The following is a 13363-nucleotide window of genomic DNA, read 5'->3' on the forward strand; positions in this document are numbered from 1 at the left end:
TGGCAACCTTAATTCTTGGGAGTTGGCAACCTGAATTCTTGGGAGTTGGCAACCTGAATTCTTGGGAGTTGGCAACCTGAGTTCTTATGAGTTGGCAACCTGAATTCTTATGAGTTGGCAACCTGAATTCTTGGGAGTTGGCAACCTGAATTCTTGGGAGTTGGCAACCTTAATTCTTGGGAGTTGGCAACCTTAATTCTTGGGAGTTGGCAACCTGAGTTCTTATGAGTTGGCAACCTGAGTTCTTATGAGTTGGCAACCTGAATTCTTGGGAGTTGGCAACATGAATTCTTATGAGTTGGCAACCTGAATTCTTATGAGTTGGCAACCTGAGTTCTTATGAGTTGGCAACCTGAGTTCTTATGAGTTGGCAACCTGAAATCTTGGGAGTTGGCAACCTGAATTCTTGGGAGTTGGCAACCTGAAATCTTGGGAGTTGGCAACCTGAAATCTTGGGAGTTGGCAACCTGAAATCTTGGGAGTTGGCAACATGAAATCTTGGGAGTTGGCAACCTGAATTCTTAGGAGTTGGCAACCTGAATTCTTATGAGTTGGCAACCTGAGTTCTTATGAGTTGGCAACCTGAATTCTTGGGAGTTGGCAACCTGAATTCTTGGGAGTTGGCAACATGAATTCTTGGGAGTTGGCAACATGAATTCTTGGGAGTTGGCAACCTGAATTCTTGGGAGTTGGCAACCTGAATTCTTGGGAGTTGGCAACCTGAATTCTTGGGAGTTGGCAACCTGAATTCTTGGGAGTTGGCAACCTGAATTCTTGGGAGTTGGCAACCTGAATTCTTGGGAGTTGGCAACCTGAATTCTTGGGAGTTGGCAACCTGAATTCTTGGGAGTTGGCAACCTGAATTCTTGGGAGTTGGCAACCTGAATTCTTGGGAGTTGGCAACCTGAATTCTTGGGAGTTGGCAACCTGAATTCTTGGGAGTTGGCAACCTGAATTCTTGGGAGTTGGCAACCTGAATTCTTGGGAGTTGGCAACCTGAATTCTTAGGAGTTGGCAACCTGAATTCTTAGGAGTTGGCAACCTGAATTCTTGGGAGTTGGCAACCTGAATTCTTGGGAGTTGGCAACCTGAATTCTTGGGAGTTGGCAACCTGAATTCTTGGGAGTTGGCGACATGAATTCTTGGGAGTTGGCAACCTGAATTCTTGGGAGTTGGAAACCTGAGCTCTTATGAGTTTCACAACCTGAATTCTTGGGAGTTGGCGACATGAATTCTTATGAGTTTGGCAACCTGAGTTCTTATGAGTTGGCAACCTGAATTCTTGGGAGTTGGAAACCTGAATTCTTATGAGTTGGCAACCTGAATTCTTATGAGTTGGCAACCTGAATTCTTAGGAGTTGGCAACCTGAATTCTTAGGAGTTGGCAACCTGAATTCTTAGGAGTTGGCAACCTGAATTCTTAGGAGTTGGCAACCTGAATTCTTGTGAGTTGGCAACCTGAATTCTTGGGAGTTGGCGACATGAATTCTTAGGAGTTGGCAACCTTAATTCTTGGGAGTTGGCAACCTGAATTCTTGGGAGTTGGCAACCTGAGTTCTTATGAGTTGGCAACCTGAATTCTTGGGAGTTGGCAACCTGAATTCTTGGGAGTTGGCAACATGAATTCTTGGGAGTTGGAAACCTGAATTCTTATGAGTTGGCAACCTGAATTCTTAGGAGTTGGCAACCTGAATTCTTAGGAGTTGGCAACCTGAATTCTTAGGAGTTGGCAACCTGAATTCTTGGGGGTTGGCGACATGAATTCTTGGGAGTTGGCAACCTGAATTCTTGGGAGTTGGCAACCTGAATTCTTGGGAGTTGGCAACCTGAATTCTTGGGAGTTGGCAACCTGAATTCTTGGGAGTTGGCAACCTGAATTCTTGGGAGTTGGCAACCTGAATTCTTGGGAGTTGGCAACCTGAATTCTTGGGAGTTGGCAACCTGAATTCTTAGGAGTTGGCAACCTGAATTCTTAGGAGTTGGCAACCTGAATTCTTGGGAGTTGGCAACCTGAATTCTTGGGATTTGGAAACCTGAGCTCTTATGAGTTTGGCAACATGAATTCTTAGGAGTTGGCAACCTGAGTTCTTATGAGTTGGCAACCTGAATTCTTAGGAGTTGGAAACCTGAATTCTTAGGAGTTGGCAACCTGAATTCTTGGGAGTTGGCAACCTGAATTCTTGGGAGTTGGCAACCTGAATTCTTGGGAGTTGGCAACTTTAATTCTTGGGAGTTGGCAACCTTAATTCTTGGGAGTTGGCAACCTGAAATCTTAGGAGTTGGCAACCTGAGTTCTTATGAGTTGGCAACCTGAATTCTTAGGAGTTGGCAACCTGAAATCTTGGGAGTTGGCAACCTGAATTCTTAGGAGTTGGCAACCTGAAATCTTGGGAGTTGGCAACATGAATTCTTGGGAGTTGGCAACATGAATTCTTGGGAGTTGGCAACATGAATTCTTATGAGTTGGCAACCTGAATTCTTATGAATTGGCAACCTGAATTCTTATGAGTTGGGAACCTGAATTCTTAGGAGTTGGCAACCTGAAATCTTGGGAGTTGGCAACCTGAATTCTTGGGAGTTGGCAACCTGAATTCTTGGGAGTTGGCAACCTTAATTCTTGGGAGTTGGCAACCTGAATTCTTGGGAGTTGGAAACCTGAGCTCTTATGAGTTGGCAACCTGAATTCTTAGGAGTTGGCAACCTGAATTCTTAGGAGTTGGCAACCTGAATTCTTAGGAGTTGGCAACCTGAATTCTTAGGAGTTGGCAACCAGAATTCTTAGGAGTTGGCAACCTGAATTCTTGGGAGTTGGCGACATGAATTCTTGGGAGTTGGCAACCTGAATTCTTGGGAGTTGGCAACCTGAATTCTTGGGAGTTGGAAACCTGAGCTCTTATGAGTTTCACAACCTGAATTCTTGGGAGTTGGCGACATGAATTCTTAGGAGTTGGCAACCTTAATTCTTGGGAGTTGGCAACCTGAATTCTTGGGAGTTGGAAACCTGAGTTCTTATGAGTTGGCAACCTGAATTCTTAGGAGTTGGCGACATGAATTCTTAGGAGTTGGCAACCTTAATTCTTGGGAGTTGGCAACCTGAATTCTTGGGAGTTGGCAACCTGAATTCTTGGGAGTTGGAAACCTGAGCTCTTATGAGTTTGGCAACCTGAATTCTTAGGAGTTGGCAACCTGAGTTCTTATGAGTTGGCAACCTGAATTCTTGGGAGTTGGAAACCTGAGTTCTTATGAGTTGGCAACCTGAATTCTTAGGAGTTGGCAACCTGAATTCTTAAGGAGTTGGCAACCTGAATTCTTGGGGGTTGGCGACATGAATTCTTAGGAGTTGGCAACCTTAATTCTTGGGAGTTGGCAACCTGAATTCTTGGGAGTTGGAAACCTGAGCTCTTATGAGTTTGGCAACCTGAATTCTTATGAGTTGGCAACCTGAGTTCTTATGAGTTGGCAACCTGAGTTCTTATGAGTTGGCAACCTGAGTTCTTATGAGTTGGCAACCTGAGTTCTTATGAGTTGGCAACCTGAATTCTTGGGAGTTGGCAACCTGAATTCTTGGGAGTTGGCAACCTGAATTCTTGGGAGTTGGCAACCTGAATTCTTGGGAGTTGGCAACCTGAATTCTTATGAGTTGGCAACCTGCATTCTTATGAGTTGGAAACCTGAGTTCTTATGAGTTGGCAACCTGAATTCTTATGAGTTGGCAACCTGAATTCTTATGAGTTGGAAACCTGAGTTCTTATGAGTTGGCAACCTGAATTCTTAGGAGTTGGCAACCTGAATTCTTAGGAGTTGGCAACCTGAATTCTTGGGAGTTGGCGACATGAATTCTTGGGAGTTGGCGACATGAATTCTTGGGAGTTGGAAACCTTAATTCTTGGGAGTTGGCAACCTGAATTCTTAGGAGTTGGCAACCTGAATTCTTAGGAGTTGGCAACCTGAATTCTTAGGAGTTGGCGACATGAATTCTTAGGAGTTGGCGACATGAATTCTTAGGAGTTGGCAACCTTAATTCTTGGGAGTTGGAAACCTGAGTTCTTATGAGTTGGAAACCTGAGTTCTTATGAGTTGGAAACCTGAGTTCTTATGAGTTGGAAACCTGAGTTCTTAGGAGTTGGCAACCTGAATTCTTAGAAGTTGGCAACCTGAATTCTTATGAGTTGGCAACCTGAATTCTTAGGAGTTGGCAACCTGAATTCTTAGAAGTTGGCAACCTGAATTCTTAGGAGTTGGCAACCTGAATTCTTAGAAGTTGGCAACCTGAATTCTTAGAAGTTGGCAACCTGAATTCGTAGGAGTTGGCAACCTGAATTCTTAGGAGTTGGCAACCTGAATTCTTAGGAGTTGGCAACCTGACTACCGTTGGGATGGCAACATGGCTTCCTTGAAGACGTCAAGAATCAGTCTAGTCTTCTCCCTTCCTCCATAGCCTAGGACCAGGTGTCATAGTGAGATAGCCCATGTCTTAGACTCAGCATACGCCACTGCTATCCATATTTCGCAGAAGTTTCCGTAACTTCTCAAAATTTCATTTTTTGATTTCTACGCAGTGGAGAGAGGTTGCAGCCCCATCCGCCCCCAGGGTTACATCCCTGCAACTCTGATACAATGTCTTCCTCTTGCGCCCCTTGACACGTTGCTTACTGTGACAGCCGTCACGCCATTGAACGTGAAAGCTTGCAGGGACTCGGGAAAATGATTCCTAGATCACAGACTACGAAAAAGACAGGTTTCAGACTTCACGGGGTCCGCTATCTCTTCTTTTCCCCTCCAACGTTCTCCAATTACAAAAGGGAGAAAGAACTAAACAATCTTCCTATGTAACTTTACACTAGTGAGTCACTTAGTCGAGTTGCAGGCAGACACGGAGGGAAGAGGATTTTAAAAAATGTTTCTTTGAGTCGATTAGCCCTTGGATGTCAAGCGTCATCGCCCTTTTAGTGACAAAAAAGATTAAAACAAATCACAGAAGAGCAGGCACAGATCGAAATTCAAGCGGTGTCTTGTTACACTCGATGTGAACTGCTGGTTAACTTTCAATTAAATGTCCGGTTTGAGAGGAACGTGGAGTTCAAAGAACCCAAAGCATTGTCTCTTGGCTCCGAAACAAAGGGGTCCCAAAGGGCGTTAGAGATTTGGTACTTGTCTGTCTGCGTTTCATCAAGTTGTTGGAGGCACCATTTCCTGCACTATAAAACCTACATCAAAGATGAAAGAACTTTTCGTCAAAGTGATTACGAACATTTATTCATTTTAATTTAACTGTGTTCTCTAATTATTTGCTCGAGTAACATGTGAGTTCTATGTGAGTGTCCCTTCATCAATTTCATCATAGCATCACTCATCCTCATCTTCGCGATTAGCTAAAAGTGGCAGGAATGCGACGTGAAATAAACCAAATCAACCCATAGAGTAACATTTAGTTAAAACTGAATAATAATTACTCTCAAGCTTTGAAGATGATTTAGTCACTTTTCCGAACAACATTTAGACAAAATTGAAGATAAACTACTTTCATCCTTGAAGAGAATTTTGTGCAGTGGCATGCCAAACGACTGGTTGGTGGGGGTCGTACCCCCTTGGCCCAGTATTCCTGAAGAAAAGAACGCCAAAGGCAGAAAATTGCAAAATGAGGGCAGACTACTAAAACAAACATGCGTAACCCCTCATTTTGAAAATCCTGGGCAAGACACGATTTTGGGTAACATCTACTCAAAACTGAAGAATAATTACTCAAGCTTGAGGAGAATTTCGTCATTTCTAAAGTAACATTTAGCCCAAAATTAAAGAATAACTGCTTATCATGACAAAGTGATCTAGGGGAGTCTGTATTTTTGACATTCATGAAAATAAGATAACAAAGTATTTTGTTTACTATATCATCCGTTCAAGAAAATATCACGAAGACAGGTTCTGTACTCGAGTCCTATACGACACAGCTATTTGTTTCAAATTGTATCCTCGTCTGTGACACCAGCATAGACAGTTCTCGTCGGCTTTATTGAGAGACAGAAATCTCTCTCTTCGAGCATCAACCATGTCAACTGGATTTCCAAAGTAGTTCACCATACAGAATACATTGATTGGCTGCGATAAAATGTAGTCCCAAACTGTCCTCGATGTGTCTAGTTCATTCTGAGCTGAAAATCTCCATAATTTTACGGCAGTTATCATGGTCTTCTCAAATATACACTTCACAAACGATTTCTATTAGAACATTTAGCCCAAATAACACGCACTATTTGTATGAGTTTCCAGTTTTAAGCTCCAAAAATGGAGTTTAAATAAGAAATAAGTTTGTATACGGCATATATTTGTTTTCTAGACATTGAGATCTGTTTACATGCCACAAATGAAGGTTTAGGTTCCATTTCCATCGTGAAAAAGTCTAAGCAAAATTGTAAAAGTGTCGAAAGAATCCATTGCTTACATAAGAAAATCAACTAGCGCCGCCAAGCGGCTGGATTGAAGCCATGTCGTGAAGCCATGGGGCACATTATGCCCTGCAATTATGAAGATTAGTGAATATTATCAGTATTGAAAGTATTAATGTTATTTTGCTTGGATTACAGTGTTCGTGTTGACCTAAATTTCTGTTTCTTGCATTTTTTCCTCCATAGGGAGCTCTCTTCGTCAACCAATGGCTGCTCACTGATTTTAATTGACTAACCTGTGCCTATACGCACCACCTTGCAGTCACACGAGATAGTGGTTCCACAAACTGGCAATCCGTGAAGAGGCAAAGTTTCTTTTCAAGTAAAGTCATTCAGTTGGGAGCCTAGCTCCGTGGACTCGAAATCCTCAATCAAGTTTTTCCACTCCAATTCAATTTTCGACATTTGGAAGGATACATTTGTATACTGTACGATCTGTTGTCAAACATGAAACAGGTAAGTAGGGACGAGCAAGAGAGATGTCTACCAGCAAACTCAACTTGTAAGAAAAAAAAAGTTTGTGTACTCACTCGAATTTCACAACGGTTATTGTCTGCTCCCCAGGTACGCCTTCGTACAGGAGATTGAGTGCGTGGGTGATGTTTTGAGCCAGGTGCTGATACATGGATGACGATCTATTCCTCAGCTCCTCCCTGAATGGCTCGTGGATGGACATGGTGACACGGAAGTACACTGCGAAAAAAGAAAACCAAACATTTGCTTCTTATGGTCCAAAAAAATACTGTTTTTCTTTTTTAGGTATTTTACTGTGTCCTAAGTTAGTATACTAAATACTAAAACTAAGGTCCGAATTACTATGAAATGCCCCTTCATCCACGAAAGTGGAATCTCTTGATTACAAGGAGACAACCACTGCGCCATCGGTGATACACTGTGGCGTTTAATTATGGAGATAGCTGGACTTCAAATTTCGCCAAGCAAAAAACCAGGGTTGTTAAATATCCAGAAATCTATAAATTCTAATGGGTTCTATTGGGTTCCGCTGCAGGACCGGAACCTTTTTTCTCGCACAAATTAAATTCGGTCCAAGTTGGGTATTGTTACACTGAAAAAAGGTTCCTGGACCTTATTTAAATTGATCCGGGAAAAATGTCCCTAGACCGAATTGAAATGCGTTAGATAAAAAGGTTCTTTACGGTCCAGAACGCATTTACGCTTGCCTATTTTCTCTCCTGGACCGGAATTGAATTTATTTAAAATTCCTGGACCTTTAACAACCCTGCAAAAAACCTTACAAGTTATACACTTTCATGATGTACTACTAAGTAAATTGGGCACTTTCAACTTTTCCCTTGCCCTCAGGAAACTTATGGCGTCATACTTAATGAATAGAAAACAATATGTTTCGTATAAAGGTCACACATCCAGCGAATTTCTAGTACGTTCCGGAGTACCTCAAGGGTCCAACATAGGACCTCTTCTCTTTCTTCTATTAATCAACGACTTACCAGAACATTTGATTAATTCTAGAAAACTGTTATTTGCAGACGACCTGAAATTCTTTCAAAGAATAAAAAATATTGAAGACTGTGTGTGTCTACAACAAGACATAAATAGGTTGAGTGCGTGGTGCTTGAGCGACGGTCTTTCTCTGAATGCAGCAAAATGCTATTCCGTTACTTATTCTAAACAAAGAACGATCTTAAATTTTCAATATAAACTTAATAATACTAATCTAAAAAAATCTGAAACAGCAAAGGACCTAGGAATATATTTTGACTCTAAGCTAACTTTCACTCACCATATTAACAAAGTAATAGGCAACGCTTACAAACTTATCGGGTTCATTATTAGAATGGGCAGAGACTTTCGAGACACCCAAACACTTAAGGTATTATATTACTCATTAGTGCGTTCAAAACTTGAATTCGGGTCTGTTGTATGGAACACTGACAGTATAGTACAGACTACAAAAATAGAGCGAGTACAATCAAAAATGTTACGTTATATGAAGTATAAACTTGAAGGTACTTATCCCAGATTTGATTCGTACAGTAATCTAATAGAGGAGCTCCGAATGCACAGGCTTGACGATCGAAGGACAGTGCGCGACCTGCTGCTGCTCTGGAAAATATATAATGGAAAACTTCGCTCTCCTCTTTGGATCTCACAATTTAAATTACGCGTTCCTAACAATAAGACGCGACCCAATCATCAAACCTTTTTTGTGAATAGAGCGCGAAAAAAATTTGTCAAGAAATCCCCTATCTGGAGAATGAGTATTCTCTACAATGCCTTAGAAAAGCGTAACAAAAATATTGATTTGTTCTCTATGCCATATATACAATTTAAAAACTGTGTAATGAAAACAATATCAAATAACGGTCACTGAAGCATGTATGAAAACCTGTATCTCTGAACTCTCTAACTGGGCGCCAGCCTGTTGAGTTCATTATTGTAAATAAATAAATAAATAAATAAATATTATTTTTCAATTTCTCAAAAAAAAAAAAAAACATCCATGTACATAAACGAAGCTAAAAAATGGTGAAGAGGGTTTGTTATTTTCACTGTGACTCTATATCTTCACTTTTTTAATGAAACTTTCCTTGCTGAAAAATAACACAAATATCGTATGCTGTTTGTTCTCAGATGGCAACCGGCCAGCAAAAATTGCAAACGTCTTTGTAAATTTCATTAATTTTTCTTTTACACCATTAAGGTTATTGCATTGTTTTCTTTCCTCTGACGGTAACGACCGGGCGTATAAAGAACAGTTGAATGCAAAGTAGAGGGTGAACAAGAATATAAACCTTGTGATCTTTCCTGATTCTCTCTTGCTCCTCAGCCATCTTTCTTCTCTTCTAGTGAAGAGAAGGTAGAGTAGAATGGATATTTTCAGAACAAAATCTTGGGAGGAAAATCTTATTACGGTATTGAAGAAAGGTAACCTTCCTTGCAGCGAGTGTAATTGTGTTACGAGCCGGATGCGGAAAGAACCACAAGAAGAGGGTTGTGTTGGAAAATGTGGGAAGAAGACAGCCTGGGATTTTAAGAGTACAGGAAGTGTTGCCACGAGAGCCCTGCATGGGACCACTTTCCCTCGCTCGAACTAGTAGGGGCGTATACAATGAAATACCATTTCAATCAACCCCGGTCGGTAGCTAAGGAATACTTCAATTGTTTTTTTCTTTCCTTGCTTGTGACGTATCGTGGGAGCAAATCCTGAAATCTCACATACGAGAAGTGCGTCATCAGGATGGCTACAAACAAGCAGAAATGAAATTCCCTGACTTTTCCAGGTTTTCCAGGACAAAATTTACATTTTCCCCTGACAATTACAAACTAAACTAAATCGATGTTTTTGCAAATGGAAATAATAAACTCATACAGATCCACGTATGGTTTTGCTAAGTACCAATATTATCTTCTATGAAATTGACTTAATTTCTCTATTCTCTATGATTTGAATTCAAACTGCAAAATAGTGAATTTGGAAAATTATTACAATTCACAAGCTAAGGAAGGATTATGGAATTTTGTCATACGCAGTAAGTTTATAATAAAATAACTGATTATTTTTAAAGTTACGACTAGATGAGATAAGCAGTGGCGTACGCAAGGGGGGTTACCGGGTTTAACCCCCCCCCCTTGAGCTTTTGAAATATTATGGAAAATGCTGTAGAAAAAAATTAAAAATGGCTAATTTATCACAGTCAAAGATCTGCGACAGTAATAATAATAATAATAATAATAATAATAATTTGAATTATTATTCCCATGCAGCATGAAGAAAAACACAACATTCCAAACACAATCTAAGCGGCCGCAAAGTTCAATTTTGCAATGTGACTCTCGCGAGAATTGTGAAAATTCCTTGCTTCGTCCTTATTGCAAACGTTCTTCCCGGTACTGATTTCACATCCCCTTGTGAACTCTCAAGTGATGCTGAGTCTACATCCACATCATTACATAATGTTGAAGAAGTGCTTTGTGAATCACCTAGAAGTGATAAATGTGTTGGAATGTCTATAAACTTACTTTTCAACGAAAACATAGACTCGGTGGAATTTAGCAACATGTATTCTCGCGCTTCATCATCATCCTGGGCGAGTTCCATAGGTAAAGGTAATGTAAATTCCCCCGTGCATATAGCACCGTGCCATGAAGGCACACGGTGGGCCCCAAAGATTCTCGATCTCGAACTATTTTGCAGGTGATGTCATCAGCACCATCCTCCGGCAGCCTTCATCCCCCAAGGTTGCTCTCAGGTACCCATTGCTATGAGGCTGGGTGCGGAGACAAGGCTGGATAAATTCCAACCAATTCCGGGAATCGAACCCGGATATCCCACGAAGTTGTCAGACTAGACCAACGCGGCTCCTTGAATGAGTTTCATATTTCGATTATTTCAATAAATTTAATATATTTGCTTGTTTTTATGGATTTTCTTCACACTTAAAATGTCTCACTTATCATATACAAATAACTGTTGACTAGACAATTATTTTGAAACAAAAGAAATGTAATTTTGTTCTATTTCTTTCATAAATAGCAGCTGCATTAGTAGTAATTATTAGTAGTAATTAAACTAATTAATTAATTAATTAATTATAAGAATTATTAATTAATTTATCATTATTATTAATTAATTAAAGTATAATAAAACAATGATAATGTGAATTTGTAGAAAGTTTTCGAAATAACACCCCCCTTGATGAAAGTTTTAGCACCCGATCGCCTTTACTGCAAACGTTCATTCTGATACATTTGTCAGTTGCAATAACCTTGCAAGCCACGAAAAGTGATCATTAACCCCCAAGTTTCAGTCAAAAACTTATATGATGGAAATAAAATGATCAGAAACATGCATTTAAATTACGATAAAGTAATTTTATTCTTCACCATTGTCTACCATTGCACTTGAAGGACAAAATGTGATGCAACCGATTTATATTTATTTCACTACATTGACATGAATGAAAGAATGTGATTAGAATGTATGGCTGCCCACACGCAAAAACTTCCTTGAAATAATTGTGTCCATTGGAGACAAAGAAGTGGAACAAGATGCGAGAATAGATTAGAAATGAAAGAGGAAAAACACCAAACACACACACGTGTGTGTGTCTGCAAGTTAAGAGAAACACTTGAAGGATGGAACGAGAAAAAGTGAAAGGGAGAAAGAGGTAACACGCTGAGAAAGATATAAGAATGTATTAAAGAGTAAAAAAAGAAAAGATGAAAAGTAAAGGGAAAAGAAGTGTAGGGAAATTGGGAGTGTAAGAGAGGAGGGGATACATATATTATATACATACATACGTATATGTCATACATATATATGGCCTTACATTTATAACTGCCCACCCTAATCTATCAATATACAGCTTCTGCCCACCCGGAGAAAAATTTCTGGCGCCGTTCCTGCCTCTGCTTGCAAGAACCATGAGTGCGGACTCATTTTTCAATGCATTTAGCTACTTCTCTCTTCTCTGTAAAGCAAACAACTTAACTCTTGCATGTAAGTGAAACAACTGAATCGAACAAAAGAAAGTGTCATATTTCCTTACATTATCGATGGGATTTCTGCTTCAGTACAGTATATCCAAGTGAAGTGCTGTGACACTGACAACATGCAGTTATACCATTAATGCTGACGAAAAGGGTATGCAAGTATTAGAAATTTAACGCAAGGAATTTATAGAATTGCATTGTATAGGTACGTGATTTAGCTAACAACACATCAAAACAGGAACACACCGTTAAAAACAGCTTCTGAAAGTTCATATACGAGGGGCGTCCTGAAAAAAACTCCAATGGTGCCTATACGCAGCACTAGTGGTCGGAGAGCGACACACACACACATGCAGGCAGGAAGAAGTGGTATGTAGCTGTAATGTGGTACAGTTGCAATGCAGCCGGTTTAGGACAGTTCTAGGTTAAAGATTGCAGCTCTCATAAAGTCTCCCACCGACTGCGATGTAGCCTACATTGCACGCTCAGAATTTGGCACAGAGCCACCAGCAATCGTGTGAGTTGTGCAGACCGGACGTCGTGAGTGATAGAATGGTCAGACGATGGTGCAGACAATTCACGGAAGGCCAATCGAATGTGCACAACCCCATACAGCTGAGTACACACGGGCCCTTTGAATCACTTCAGGTGAGAGCTCTTGGACCACTCCCTGTACAGCCCTGGCCTTGAATGTACCGACTTTCATCTCTTTGTTTAACTTAAGAGGTGTCTGGCAGGGCAAGGATTTGAGAGCTGCGGTAGAGATAGTTCCAGTCTTTGCTGTCAGACACATATACCATGGGCATACAAAATTTAGTGCCATGCTACGATAAATTCCAGAACAATGGTGGTGATTATGCCGAAAATTAGGTTAGGACTAACTGTTACGAATGCAATAAATTACAACTCATATTCTTGTTATATTTATGCCTAATCGGGAGGGACCTTGATATATATTTTTTTAAATTGGTTTATTTTTTTATTTTCTACTAAACGGTGTTATTTTTCCCAAAATTCACATTTTTATTTTAGCGCATTTTCTGGCAAATATCTGAAATTATACCTTCATGGTGTTTTTAAACTACTGTTTCAAATTGTAAGTCACATGGCTTACGCCTCTTCACGAGAGTTTGATATCTTGAAAGTTATTTTGGGAAAGTTATTTTCCATACCCCTTTATTAATTTTAAGGTAAGGATTTTAGATAATGGAATTTTGGTGTGGAGTTAGGACCCACACTTTCTTGATCACGGCTGAAGGTGGGGGTGATGTGATCAGCACCACACTCCTGGCTACCTTTATCCCTCAGTTTCCTCAAGGTACCAGCTTCATATGATGCTGGGTGGGCTCCAGAGCAGTTTGAATAGGTGGAAAATATCCCGGTTATCCCCCGGGTCTCCGCATAGTAGTCAGATGCCCTAACGACTGAGCTCCATTATTTCTCGC

General features: G+C 40.4%; 1 protein-coding gene across 18 annotated transcripts in view; it reads right to left on the bottom strand.

The window, feature by feature from the left end:
• The window catches only part of trol (terribly reduced optic lobes), a 1072318-nt gene that overhangs the window by 663843 nt on the left and 395112 nt on the right, over positions 1-13363 (bottom strand). For all 18 annotated transcript variants that reach the window (XM_083114888.1, XM_083114893.1, XM_083114886.1 and 15 more), the window contains exon 3: positions 6974-7136. In XM_083114888.1, coding sequence (XP_082971014.1) covers positions 6974-7136 — 163 coding nt within the window. The remainder of the gene's footprint in view (positions 1-6973; positions 7137-13363) is intronic.

This window comes from Lepisma saccharinum, chromosome 29, assembly GCF_977018435.1.
Source record: "Lepisma saccharinum chromosome 29, izLepSacc3.1, whole genome shotgun sequence".
NCBI classification, from domain to species: Eukaryota; Metazoa; Arthropoda; class Insecta; order Zygentoma; family Lepismatidae; genus Lepisma; species Lepisma saccharinum.